The sequence below is a fragment of the Vigna umbellata genome, chromosome 4, assembly GCF_029865625.1.
Source record: "Vigna umbellata cultivar VRB3 chromosome 4, Vumbellata_1.0, whole genome shotgun sequence".
Taxonomy (NCBI): Eukaryota; Viridiplantae; Streptophyta; class Magnoliopsida; order Fabales; family Fabaceae; genus Vigna; species Vigna umbellata.
In genome coordinates this window covers 26,649,509-26,663,022 of record NC_142168.1, presented here as the reverse complement: position 1 = coordinate 26,663,022, position 13,514 = coordinate 26,649,509, and the positions used below count along the sequence as shown (strand labels likewise).

Genomic DNA, 13,514 nt, shown 5'->3' with positions numbered 1-13,514 from the left:
AATTTTGCTACAGAAGAAGGGGGCAGAACCAGTTTATTAAATGTACACTTCATATCTAGTGGATCCCCATTTCTAAAAAAATATATTATTCTTTCTTTCACTCCACTCAAGTTTAATAAGAACATGCAAGGGTGCCAAGTCAGATTTTTCCTTCGCTTCTTTTCAAAAACATATCAAATTATGTGAAATAAAAAACATTCTAAGTACATAGTGACCGTTAATTTATAAGGTTACAATTAAATTAGTGGTAAAGTTATTACAAAAAAGAATTAAGTTAATTAACGACAACATATGTTCCAAGTGGGCATGTTTGGTACCACTTAAATTTCAAAAGTGAAGGGTGTCAAATACATATGAAAAACTTCATTTTTCAAGTTTTTAAAGATGCATGGGGGATTGCTAAGATTGTTTTAGCAAAGGAAAATGTAAAAAATGATAATAAAAATTAATGCAGTAATATAGCTCACCACTTAGTCTTTAAACTTTTTAGGTTTCAAAATATGAGAATAAATATATATAGAGAATAAAACTGTCATCTACAATACGGTCATATATATGTGAGAACAAAGTATAAACACATAATTTGAAAATAAAAAATAAAAATAAAAAATTGAATTCCCCTGCTCTGTTACACTACTTGTGAGCCTGCAAGGTGTCGAGTTGCAGATGGATGAACATCTTTTACATGGAAACTAACGAAAGGTGAAGGGAACTTCAGCTTTTGTAGCATGAGAAGAGCCATTAGGGCTCTGAAACGTGTCCAAGTTCAGTGGAATTGAATCCAAATGATAAAAGTCTCTCTGGTCCAACAACATCTAGGGTAAAGTTGAAAAAGAAAAAAAAAAGTAGAAATTGCCTTATGGATTAGATGAGATTGAAGTGACACAGTGACTGAGAATCGATGACAACAAAGATGAACATTGTTAACCAAATTGAAAACAGTCACCACACATTTTCAATGGCTATTATCACAGAAAATTAATGAAACATGAAAATTTCTATTCGGATTGATCGACACGTATTACAGTACCACCCTCTTATTGCCTTTCTTTAGAACCAACCACCTTTTTCTTCTCTTAATTTACAGTCAATATAAAGTAGTGAAATGTTAACAATGGTTATAAATATAGAATGGATTAAATATAAGTTCTAACATCATAAATAAATAAATAATTAGATTGAATTAGTTTTTAATTTTGTATGATTGAATTAGTTTTGCAATAAATTAGTTTTGTACGATTGAATTAGTTTTTAATTTTATCTTTAATACAATATTAGAGTCTTGTCTATCATAACAAAAAAATTATATTAGATTTGTTATTTTATTGGTTATTAGACTTTTATCAAATCATTAACGTTCAATCTCACAATCAAATATATATATATATATATATATATATATATATATATATATATATATATATGTCTTAGGGTAAGAAAATGTATTGAAAATCTGATCAGAAAAGATCAATCTATAATATATTATATAGATGTCATCTTACTAATAGATTTTGTAGAATTTAATTAGAGTTAAATCTCTTTTGTTAATAATAATCTCTGGTTAGTTTGAAGTTTTTACGGTTAAAAATGATGTGATATGCAGTATTAATAATCTATTTATGTTTAAAATCTGTTAAAATTTGGAATATATATAGAGATATTTGGCATGGCAGTCTCTATCGGAGAAAGTGGATAATTTGAAAAAGGAAAAGCATCATCATGGAAAAGAGAAAATCCAAGGTTACCATTTTGTCGCATGCACATTCCTCAGACGATATTTTTCATTGCTCCTTCTCTTCTTTTCTCTAGCATATATTCTTGTAAATAATACACCTAAAGTTTTGAGTGTGTTTGTAAGGATGCCATTGAAGGAGAATCCAACAGATTTCTTTAGCCAAGTTAAATTTGTTGGAACTCAGAAAATGAAGGCTGAAGCAGCTAAACAAACACGTCCTTGCAAATGTAATTGTGATGGAAAATGTTTCATATTAGTCCAATTGATTATGCAGAATAAAGTTATTGGAAGTGACGGGTAAAGTGTTCCGCACTTGACCAGAGAGTATTCTTTGTATTCCTTCTAATATATGTCTTATAAAATAATTAAGATCTTGACTTTCTCACTATCTTAATGCTCATTAAAAATTGTTACATCTTATTTTCTTTTTTATTTTATGAATCACATCCATTCCTTCTGTTGAAACAGTTTTGCTCCAATCAAATAAACTTACTATAAAGTTTTTGAGGCATTTATTATAAGATTACATGGTTAAGGTGAAAGAGTTTTATTATGTGATTGGTTTAAACAGAGTGAGTGGTTCTCGTTTTCAACTTTTTGTTTACGCTTTACACGAATGCATTTGAACTTGAAAAGCAATAATGGTAATTAGTAGTAGTTGGTAAATCACGAAAACTTTAGCTTCACGATGAGTTCTTGACCTGATATTGCGGGGAAAAGCGTGGTCATTAGTTTGGAGATAGAAGTAGAATATGGAATCTTGATCGTATTATCTTCGCTGTCCCTTATGCATGTGCTTATCTATAACCCCTTCTGCAGTTGAATATATAAGTAAAACAAACTGCAATTTACAACCATATACTTATTATTTTACTGTGAGAGAGAGAAAAAAAAAAGCATGGGAAGAGGAAGGGTTGTTCTTGAGAGAATAGAGAACAAGATCAACCGTCAAGTAACGTTCTCAAAGCGCAGAAGTGGGTTGCTGAAGAAGGCCTTTGAGCTTTCTGTGCTCTGTGATGCAGAAGTTGCCCTTATCGTCTTTTCTAGCCGTGGCAAGCTTTTTCAGTATAGCAGCACTGAGTAATTTCTTTCTCTCTCTCTCTTCTTCTGCTTTCTTAATTGATTCTGCCATCAGATGCTGCTGTTGTACATGCATTACGGCATGGAGTGATGCAAATTTATGTGTCAAGATTTAGACATCATATTGTTATGTACAATAATACTAATCTGTTGGTTTCACATCGATCGGGAAGTAAATACAAAATTTCGTAAGATTAAGTTAGATTTATATTACACCTCTTAATATTATCTTTTAAGATACTCTTTGTAATACAACCTTAAAAACTACAAGATCAGAAGAAGAAACACAAACTAAGAAATTAACCTCTCATAAATTTATAACTTTTCACAACTTTCAGCTTTTAGTGGAGTTTTTTTTTAATGTTCTGTTAACCTTTCATTTCAACTTATTACTTTATAAACTAATTACTACAATTAAGTTCGACTTATAATGGAAATAGTTGATCTTTTCATGCCACTAATAATTTTCTGTCGATCAGATCTTGTTTGTTGAATTCATATTCTTCCTGCAACTGTATTTAATGATTACGTACATAGTCATATTCTGTGGTGTGTGGTTATCATGGTGAGTGCTATGAATGATGCAAGCATGATTATATATCATTTAGTAACCCCAAGCTAATCTCTAATTTGAGCTTTAATAACTAATCTTGTTCTTTATAATGAGCTTAATGATTGTCAATTTTTGTTTTGTCATATGACCCTCAAAAGTTGTATACAACTCAAAAGAAAAGATAAAAAGACAGGGTCCAACGTTTTGATGCTTTGTTTTAAGTTCCTCGGATATATCTAGTATCATGCTTCGCACAAATGCAATCATAAGCATACCATATTCTTTATGTTAGGGGTCTCGATCGAATATTCAAAATTTTACTGAGGACAGTGTCCTAATATAACCGTTGCATGAAACCCTAGAATTGCTGTGTCTACTTAGTAAAACATTTGAAGTAGGTGAACTTTACCATTAATCATATTCTAATAGTGTTTGTTCGTGTACACTATATCTCCTTTCTCTATCAAGCATTACTGAAATTAACTGATTAATAATGACATTTATTATAATTATTATTATGATCAGTATTAATAAAATCGTTGAGAGGTATCGCCAATGTCGTTACAGCAAGTTACAGACGGGTGATTCATCGGAACTCGAATCACAGGTTTATTCTTCTCTTTTCTACGTATCAAATTCTTTTAAATTTTCTTTTCTTATCTTATCTCATTATATAACAGTGTTCTAAATTTTTTTATTTTAAACTAGAAAATTTTAATTATCTTTTGCATTACTCTTTGTTACAATGTTTTTATTAATTAGTTTAGTTCGTTAGTAATAAATATTATGAATTGTCTCTTTTTATTCTTATTTTTTAAGAAAAGTAGAGAGTTTATATTTGAAAGAAACAGAAGTATCGTATTACCATAGTTTATAAAATAAATTAAGGAAAAATCTTGAAAAATATATATATAGTAGTCTTGGAAATCAAATTTAAATCCAGAATTAATTATTTGTAGGAAATATATTCATTGAACAAACAAAATTAATATAATTTTTCAAAAATTTATTCTATCTCTTAAATCAAACAAAATATATATACAAAATTATAACAAATTACTTTTAAAAAATATAAAAATATTTATTTGAGTCAGATGAAGTTTGACTTTACTCTATATATTTTTATTTATAATAGAAAAGTAAACATACGTACTTCTTTTCGTAAAAAAATATTTGTTCATTGATATTTTTAATTATTTTAATAAATATTTATATATATATATATATATATATATATATATATATATATATATAATTTCAATTATCAAATAAAATCAGAGATAATTAAGCATTTTTAAAGTTTATATAAATAAAAATGCTAATTATTAAGTAAGTCTGAGACTCATGATAATAATAAATTATTTTTAAATATATGAATAAAAATGTTAATTAACAAACAAGTTTAAAACTTGATAATCAATAATTTTAAATATTATATAAATAAATAAATTAATCATAAAATAAAACAATGACTTTATATCATAATTAATAATTTTTAAAATTAGTATATGAATAGAAATGATAATTATCGAGAAGTTTAAAATTTATTATGATAATTAATAGTTTTTAAAACTATATATTTTATTTTTAAGTACAAAATTTGATTAAAACTATTAAATATTTTAAAATTTTAAGACAAAAATAAGAAGGTAAAGGCAATGCTCATACGAATTTCTATTGTATTAAAACTAATAAAAATAGATAAAAAAAAGTAGTGCATCCAGTAATGTACTTTTATGCAATTATTACAAGAAAATATATTTAATGAAATTTTTTACTCCATCAAAACTAAAAAATAAAATTCTTCAATACATATTTATTATAGGATAGGGAACAATGTTAGTTAAAAAGAAATGTATTGGAATGGATTTGTTATTAGTCACTTTCAATATCAAGTTAGCCTAATATAAAACAATATTGACACGAGTGTACAATTTCGGCTCAATATTTTTTCTTTTCATCTCATTCTTATAAGAAAACAATTAAATTTTTTATTTTTATTTAGTTTAATTTAATCGTTTAGTTTTTCAAAATAATCTAATTATACCTTTTTTTATTATTAGATTTACATTAAAATTTATATATTAAATCATTGACAAGCTTGTATATTTAAATTAATTTTATTTTCTAAATGAAATAATTTAATGTATAAATTCTAACAAAAATTTAACGTCAATTTAAGAAAAATTATATAATTAAATATTTTTAAAATTAAAAATTTAAATTGAATCAATAAAATTTATAGATGTAATTAATTTCTTTTTATAAAAATTAGAAGAATAAAGAGAATTTTAGCCTAAAAGTTTTAATACACCATCTTCCCCAAAGGATCTCCTTGCTCTTCAATCCTATCTATCCAGTAATAAGTCTCATGCATTTGTGTAGTGTAGGAGAAAATGAAAGTTATAAACCCTATCCTATCAAATAAATATAAGATGAGTGACAGATAAATCATAGGAAACAAAACATAAATTAAAAAAAAATCAAAAAACTTTTCAAAATAAAATTTAACCACAACACATAAAACTTTATCTCTTTTTGAACATCAACTGTAACATATATCCTTCTTTAATAACACCTAAGGAAAATACTAAATAGGACTGAGATACAAAAAAATATAACACCCCAATTTTTTGTCTTCTAAATTCTATAATTAATACAAATTACAAAATTTAAAACAAAACTTCATTTGTATTTTATTGAAAATCTTAATTACAAACATATTTTATTGAAAAGAACAAATCTAAGACTAAAATATTATCCAAAAAGCTAATATTAATCTCTCTTTTCCTTAATTTCCTCAACACATATAATATATATTATCTATTCTCGTATAAAAATGACCATGAAACCATTAAATAAATAAAAAGATTGAACTAATATAATAAAACCAAAACATTTAAGAAAAATAGTAAACTATTTTTAATATATATTTTTTAATTATTATAATTTTTCAAGTTCTTAAAATACATATGCTAACTAATCAACTGTCAGCATTAGTTTTTTTTTTAATTTCTTTGGATGAGTTTTTTATCACTAGTATAACTTTTTCTTCTAGTGATATGAATTCTCATACTTCTTTTATTATACTTTTTTTTTTTACTTTTTTATTGATTGTATTTTAAAAAAAATACTCCTTTTTTAATATTTTTCAAAATTATTAAGAGAAATTGGGTGTAAACACCTTCATATATTAATTATTTACACTTCTTTAAAACTAATATTGTAAGTTCTTTAGGAAGATTTGCTTCATCAATACAGTATCTTGGCATTTTTATTTTACAATCTTAGCATGCATATATATTAATAAGCACTGTCCCTTGCAGAGTTCATATCATGAATTCTTGAAATTAAGAGCGAAATACGAATCTCTTGAGCGGACACAAAGGTATACTCTTAATATATATATATGTACAAAATAAGTGTGAAAAAATTTGGCATATATTTACTTTTAATATATTTCAGTTTGCTATAACCCTAAAAATAAGGGTGAAAATTTCGAAAACTTGGTGGCCTTTAGTTTTTCACCCTTACATATTTAACAGTATATACTAAACAGATCTTTCTTTGAATTAATTCTCTCTCACACTCCAAATATATTCATAAACAAAAATGTTCTATATATATATATATATATATATATATATATATATATATATATATATATATATATATATATTTTAATGTTGTGTATATTAGTTTAAATGCTTCTTTACACTGTTTTTTTCTGTGTTTGAAGGCATTTTCAAGGAGAAGAACTTGAGCCTCTTAGCTTTAAAGAATTGCAGAGCCTTGAGAAACAACTAGATATTACACTTGCTCTAACTCGACAGCAGCAAGTAATGTCTCTATCTGATGCATGCATGATCATATATATTTTCAAAACCTTAAAATCATCTACGATGTTTTCTTGTATTCAAATTTTTATGTTTTGTTCCACTATTAAAGAATGAGTGAGTTATTTTTTGTTTTTCATTTGTGTTTCTATTTATTTAGTTTTTACTTTAGCGTCTAACACGGGATTCTTTATTAAATAAACTTCATATTACTTAATAGGCCTTAAAAACAATTATGTCAGGAACCAGCATTAATAAAAATTAATATATATTAAAGACACAGACAGAAAAAAAAATAGAAGATCAAAATGAAACAAAAAAAAAAACATTTCTTTTTTGTTGATTATTATCGTCGGGTGTGTCTTTAAATTGCAGACAAAGAAGCTCATGGCACGAGCTGATGAATTACGCGAAAAGGTATGCATTTTAACTTAAACTACTAACTAAATGAGGCTATGTTGTTGCTCAAATTATGTTATTATATCAATAAAAAAAGACTTGCTAAGTGGATTAAAAAATATTTTTCACTTATTTGTTCTTATCTTTATAACAGTAACGTTTACACTATTAATTAATTAATTAATATGCAGTTACCTTTTCAAAAACAACTAAGTGCATTTTTTTTCTCTTAATATTATGGCAAAAAGAAAACAGTTATTTAATCTATGTGTTAACTTTTGTTAACGGGACATGTAATTTATGTTACTATTTATCTTAACTTTTTTTATAAAACAGAATGTTAACATTTTATTTTGGAAGAATTATTTAGAAATTTAAACTGAATACGGACTTGTATTTTTTTTTTGTTTATTCTTTCAATAATGGCATATTAAAAATAAATAGCCAAAGATCAATCATATTTAAAAGATCAATATCAGTAGTAAACTTTATCTTCATTAAAATACCTTCATATATAAGGGTTGTCATTAATTTGTATTAGTTATACATTGCAGGTGCGGAAAATGGAAGATCTTAACAAACAATTGGAATCTAAGGTTTTTCCTTTATTTTGATGAAAATGCAATATAATTGAGAGAAGCCATAACATGTTAACATTTTTTTTATGATATTTCATTTTATTCATTTTTTTTTCAAATTTATTTTGTAGGAAAAAGATGAATTCTCAAACCTCATTCTTGAGAGTAACAATTTTTTTCAACTGCATGCTACACAAGCCGATCAATTTGAATCTGGAACAACACTAAACACATGGTATGCATTCATTTTCTTATCCTTTTATTTTATTAATTTATCAAAAAAAAAATCATTTATTAGTAAACACATCTAAGCTATGTTGAATTTTTTAGATAAATTAGGCAATGAAAGGTCGTAGGCAAAAAGTCCAAGGCCCAAATTGAAAAAGGGCTGCAAATAGCAAAGTGAGGGTTCACATACAAACTCTTTTAGAAACTTTGCTAATTTTCTTAAAAAAAAAGTAAAACCTCTGTTTTAATAAACTAATGATATCTCCCTAAAATAAATTAAAATAATAACAAACTTTATTTATATGTTAAAAAAAAAAATTGGAGAGAAAATTATGTATACAAAGCAATAAAAAAATCTTTAGTAATTGACGCCTTAGAAGATTAGTAATTTACTCCTTAATATTCTTATAACATTTCTAGGAATAAATTACAGTGATTCAAAGAATTTTTCTTCAACTCTTTGATTTTTTTCAAACTTGTGTAGTCTACAAATAGGTTTAGTCATTGAACCAGTATATGAAAATTTCCTTCCTATAATGTAAATTTTTCTTTCATAAAAGACTATTCACGCTATATTACATAAAAAAATGTTCTTATATACAATTTTTATAGAAAAACTCCATAGATTTATTTTCATTCTCCATGTAAAATTCCATAAAATGGATGATTATAGTTTTAAAATATAAGTTAAGCTCTTCAATATGTGTTATAAGTATAGAGTCATATTTATATATAAACATATAATAATTTATTGACCTTTTGATGAAAATAATATATATATTGTTGTAGTAGGTTTCAACAGCAAGAAGTTGGTTCGAAAGAAAGAGCAATTGATAGCACTCACACCAAAAGCAATGGATGGTTGTAGTGAATGTTAATGTATTTTACATAAATGTTCCAAAAACACTTATTTAGGGTATACCTTGCATTGGTATTCACACAATAATTTTTATAAAGTAAATGTTATTTCAACTCAACACTCTCTCGTTAAGGGATTATGCACATTCTATAAGGAAAAATTGTGAATGTCATAAAATAAATATATTGTATAAATTGTCATTGGAAAATGTTCCTTTAGTAGTGTTTCTTGTCACTTTTAATGTTTGCACGTACATGTTTTCTAGCTATGATAAATTACACATAAAGGTACTTTAAAAGTGTTGACCTAAGACAACATTTTTTAATGAGAAAATGTCATGCAAGGGGTCCATAAACACTACTTTCCAATGAAAGAATTATTAAAGTATTCCTAGACAACACTTTCTTTGAGTTTATTTTCAAGAACTTGTTTCTAAGTTTTTGACTAAAATGTAGTAAGAAATGTAATTAGTATTTTATTCAATTTTCTAATATGCTTTTTATCTTTCTGATTAATTGTTCGTTTCTATTATACTATACTCTCTTTAGGTGTATTGATTAGGCATAGTCCTGTCAAAAAATAATTAAGGTTTGATTGAGTTTATTAAATCGCAACTAAAATGGAATAAATATAGTGTTACCTATTATGTTTGTGTGCATTAAAATTATACCTTTTTATACAAATTAACAATAATAATAAATATGTCATTTATTAAACTAATTTTAAGGTAATATTGTTTTCTCAATAAATATATTTCATTTATTTATTACAAATAACTATTGATATAATTAGTTTAAGGCAATTTATTAATATAGTTTTTTAAAAATAATAACATAAACTAATTTAAATTACTCTAAGCCTAGAAATGTAATTATTTAAAATATAAAAATATATTGCTTATATTTATATGACAATTGAGTGAGTGTAAGTTTGATTATGTTTATTTCGGTACTTGATATAAAAATATAAAAATCCATACTTATTTTTTGTTTTCAAATTTAATGGATACAAAAACATGTTTTATAATATTTCTCGTTGTGTATTAGGTATATTCTTTTATAACATTTCATTTTATTTGTATAAAACTATTAAAATAAATGTTATAAATATGATAACTAACGAGAAACTTGAAATTTTTATAGTTAAAGACTTACACATAAAGAACTAAAACCTAAGTATGTTATTACTTCGTTCGGCACTAGATCAACTTGAAAGATATTCTCCTAAGCTCACATAATTTAATGTGATCATTACAAAAGAAAAAATAAGTGCATACAGACGACAAAGACAAAAGGGTAAACTAATATCAAAAGAATAAAACATGAAATTCACAAAACTATCATGTATTATATTTCACTTTCAAACTTAAGCACAACAACTAAACACATTATAACATCTAGACTCAAATATCCAGATATATGTGTTACAATTGAGCTATAACGGGTTGTACACTTGTAATGTGGAACAGTTGGCCCACCCCAAGTTACTACACAAGATTGGTCTGTTAAACGCCATTTTTCCAAGGTAAAGACCCCTAGACTAGGAGGTCTTTCTACTTTCACCACATGACCCCGCTCTACTTGAAAATGGATGACCATTAGAGTGTCAAAATAACCTTCAAAGCTGAGCTCCTACAATAATACATACACACCCGAGAAAAATGTAGAGTTTATAAATAAGATTTGAGTATGTTTTATTAAAATCTGCTTGAGTTCACAAGGTGTTGTGTATCTAAGTTGGTGTGCAAGTCAATAAAACATAAAGTTCTATGTTATTTATATATTTTGTTGATAAAAGTGTAACACATGTTATTGTATGATTGTAAATTTGTAATGTGTTATATTTTTAATGTGATATGTTAGCTTGTTGGTAGAGATGATTGTTTAGGATTGAATTAATTTGAGTTCAAATCCTAAAGAAAGGTTTATGTGAAACCTTTGCTTGATTTTATTTATATTTTTCTTAAGGGCAAGAATGTCCTTTCCATTTTTGTAATTGAGGTGCAAATATTATAAATAGGGATATAGGAAATAAAGGCTTGCAATTGAAATTAAATAAAATGAAAAATAAAAGTTTAGAATATAGGTTTAGAAAGAACTGTTTAGGAAAGCACTATCTAGGCGGTTAACGTATAATAGAATTTAATTAAAAATAAAATAAAAGGAGGTTTATTAAAGGACAAATGAAAAGAGAGAACATTCACATAAAAGTTTGAGAGAAATAAAGAGAACATCGTAAGACATAAAATTTCTTTAAAGAAGAAAAATGTTTTCTTTTAAAAGAAATAGTAGAAGCATGAAGACTTATTGTTGATGGATCTTGATCGTTAAAGCTCTAATTGGCTAAAGTATGGGAAGCTATCTTAATTAAATTATTGATAATTGTAGATTGTTAATTTTAAATGCTTTGAAAGATGGTGTGATGTTTGTGCTATAATTGGATGATTCATGATGTTTCCTTTTTCTTTCTAAAATTTTTTTTGGAGAAGAGAACATTTTAAGAAGGCATATCAGTAACATTTAAGATTGACATTTAATTAAGCAAATTAGGGTTATGTTTCCTTTCTAATGGTAATGAGACACAAATTAAGAATTTAGGTTTTTATTTCATTATCATTAAGAATTGAAATTCCCTCCTGATTGTAATTAGGGAATTAGGGTTCTTATGTTAATTGTCATTTTCTAAACCGTGATTAAATTCCTAATCAATCACTGATTATTTCCCCTAAATTGGAATTTTAATTCCAGAACCCTAGTTGGGCATTTTCTTCAAAAGCCAAACCTTTTTCCAATTTTGTTTGGGCATTTCTTCTCTTACAGGCCTAGCTTTTGTTAGAAGGTTTTTATGCAGATTTATTTATTGTTTTATTTTAAGTTTAAATAATGATCTTATGCTGACCTATTATTTAGGAATTGAGGGAGCTAAATCTTAGCTAACTTCTGTTAGGATATTGCCACTAATTTAGGAAATGGGAAAGGGCAGTTTCTTTCTTTAATTGTAGTATATTTAAATGTATGTGATATGATAAAATCAATAACACAAGATGTGAGATTACATTCAGAAAGTGTTTCTTACCTGATTTGTGTTCATAAATTGGTATCAGAGCTCCTTCACAGAGGTCTGAACCAAGAAAAATTACCACGTGAGTGTGAGAGAGAAACACTAAAGAACTTTGTTTTTCTGGATTGGGTTGGAAAGAGTGATACACTGTAAGTTTTGGGAAATTTGAGAGTGTTATTGGAAATGGCAGAAACTGGAAAGTACGTTCAAACTACCATCCCTAAATTTGATGGTCACTATGACCATTGGGCAAAGTTAATGGAAAATTTCTTACGCTCTAAGGAGTATTGGAGCTTGGTGGAGCACGGAATTGATGGTGTTCAAGACAAAGCAAATGCCTTAGATGCAGATCTCAAACGTTTGGAGGAACAACAACTTAAAGATTTGAAGATAAAGAATTATCTTTATCAAGCAATAGATAGAGAGATTTTGGACACCATCATAAACGATGAAACATCCAAAAATATATGGGATTCCATGAAACAAAAATTTCAAGGATCCATAAGGGTGAAACGTGCGCAGTTGCAGGCCTTACGGAAGGAATTCGAGATATTACAAATGAAGGAAGGAGAGTCGGTGAACTCATATTTTGGTCGTACTTTAAAGATAGCCAAAAGCATGAAAGCAGTAGGAGAAAAAATGGAAGAGAGTGTCATAACTGCAAAAATTTTGCGGTCTATGACTACTAAATTCAACTATGTAGTATGCTCAATTGAGGAATCCAACAACATGAACACCATGACTATAGATGAATTGCAAAGTAGTCTATTCGTACATGAGCAATGAATGACATGCTCAGTGGAAGACGAGCAAGTTATGCAAATTGTATTTGAGGAGAAGTAGGGAAGAGGAAGAGGAAGAGGAAGAGGGAGAGTAAGAGGAGCCTTCCGAGGTAGAGGAAGAGGGAGACAAACATTTAACAAGAATGAAGTTGAATGTTTCAAATGCCATAAACTTGGACATTTTCAATATGAATGTCCAATGTGGGAGAAGAAAGCAAATTATGCAGAAATGGAAGAACATGAGGAAGAGATCTTATTAATGGATCTCGTGAATAGCAAAGAAGGAAAGAAAACTTATTGGTTCTTGGACTCAGGATGCAACAATCACATGAGTGGCAACAAGGGGTGGTTCTCAGAGTTAAATGAGAATTTTAGAGGCAAAGTAAAGCTGGGAAATGATACTC

At 26.8% G+C, this 13,514-nt stretch overlaps 2 protein-coding genes across 3 annotated transcripts; both read left to right on the top strand.

The window, feature by feature from the left end:
• The first annotated feature begins 2,403 nt into the window (after positions 1-2,403).
• On the top strand, positions 2,404-9,509 carry LOC124840462 (MADS-box transcription factor 6-like). 2 transcript variants are annotated; one of them, XM_088114150.1, is made up of 8 exons: positions 2,404-2,815; positions 3,894-3,975; positions 6,695-6,756; positions 7,108-7,207; positions 7,580-7,621; positions 8,158-8,199; positions 8,313-8,416; positions 9,199-9,509. In XM_088114150.1, the coding sequence occupies exons 1-8, from the start codon at positions 2,634-2,636 to the stop codon at positions 9,275-9,277; spliced, it is 693 nt and encodes a 230-aa protein (XP_087970276.1). In that variant the 5' UTR covers positions 2,404-2,633; the 3' UTR covers positions 9,278-9,509. The 2 variants fall into 2 exon arrangements, with proteins under 2 accessions (XP_087970276.1, XP_047172477.1); XM_047316521.2 differs by having other exon boundaries at positions 2,409-2,815; positions 9,202-9,509.
• A 3,002-nt stretch (positions 9,510-12,511) lies between these two features.
• Positions 12,512-13,114, top strand: LOC148199714 (uncharacterized). Its single transcript, XM_088112766.1, has one exon. The coding sequence runs from the start codon at positions 12,512-12,514 to the stop codon at positions 13,112-13,114; it is 603 nt and encodes a 200-aa protein (XP_087968892.1).
• The last annotated feature ends 400 nt before the right edge of the window (positions 13,115-13,514 follow it).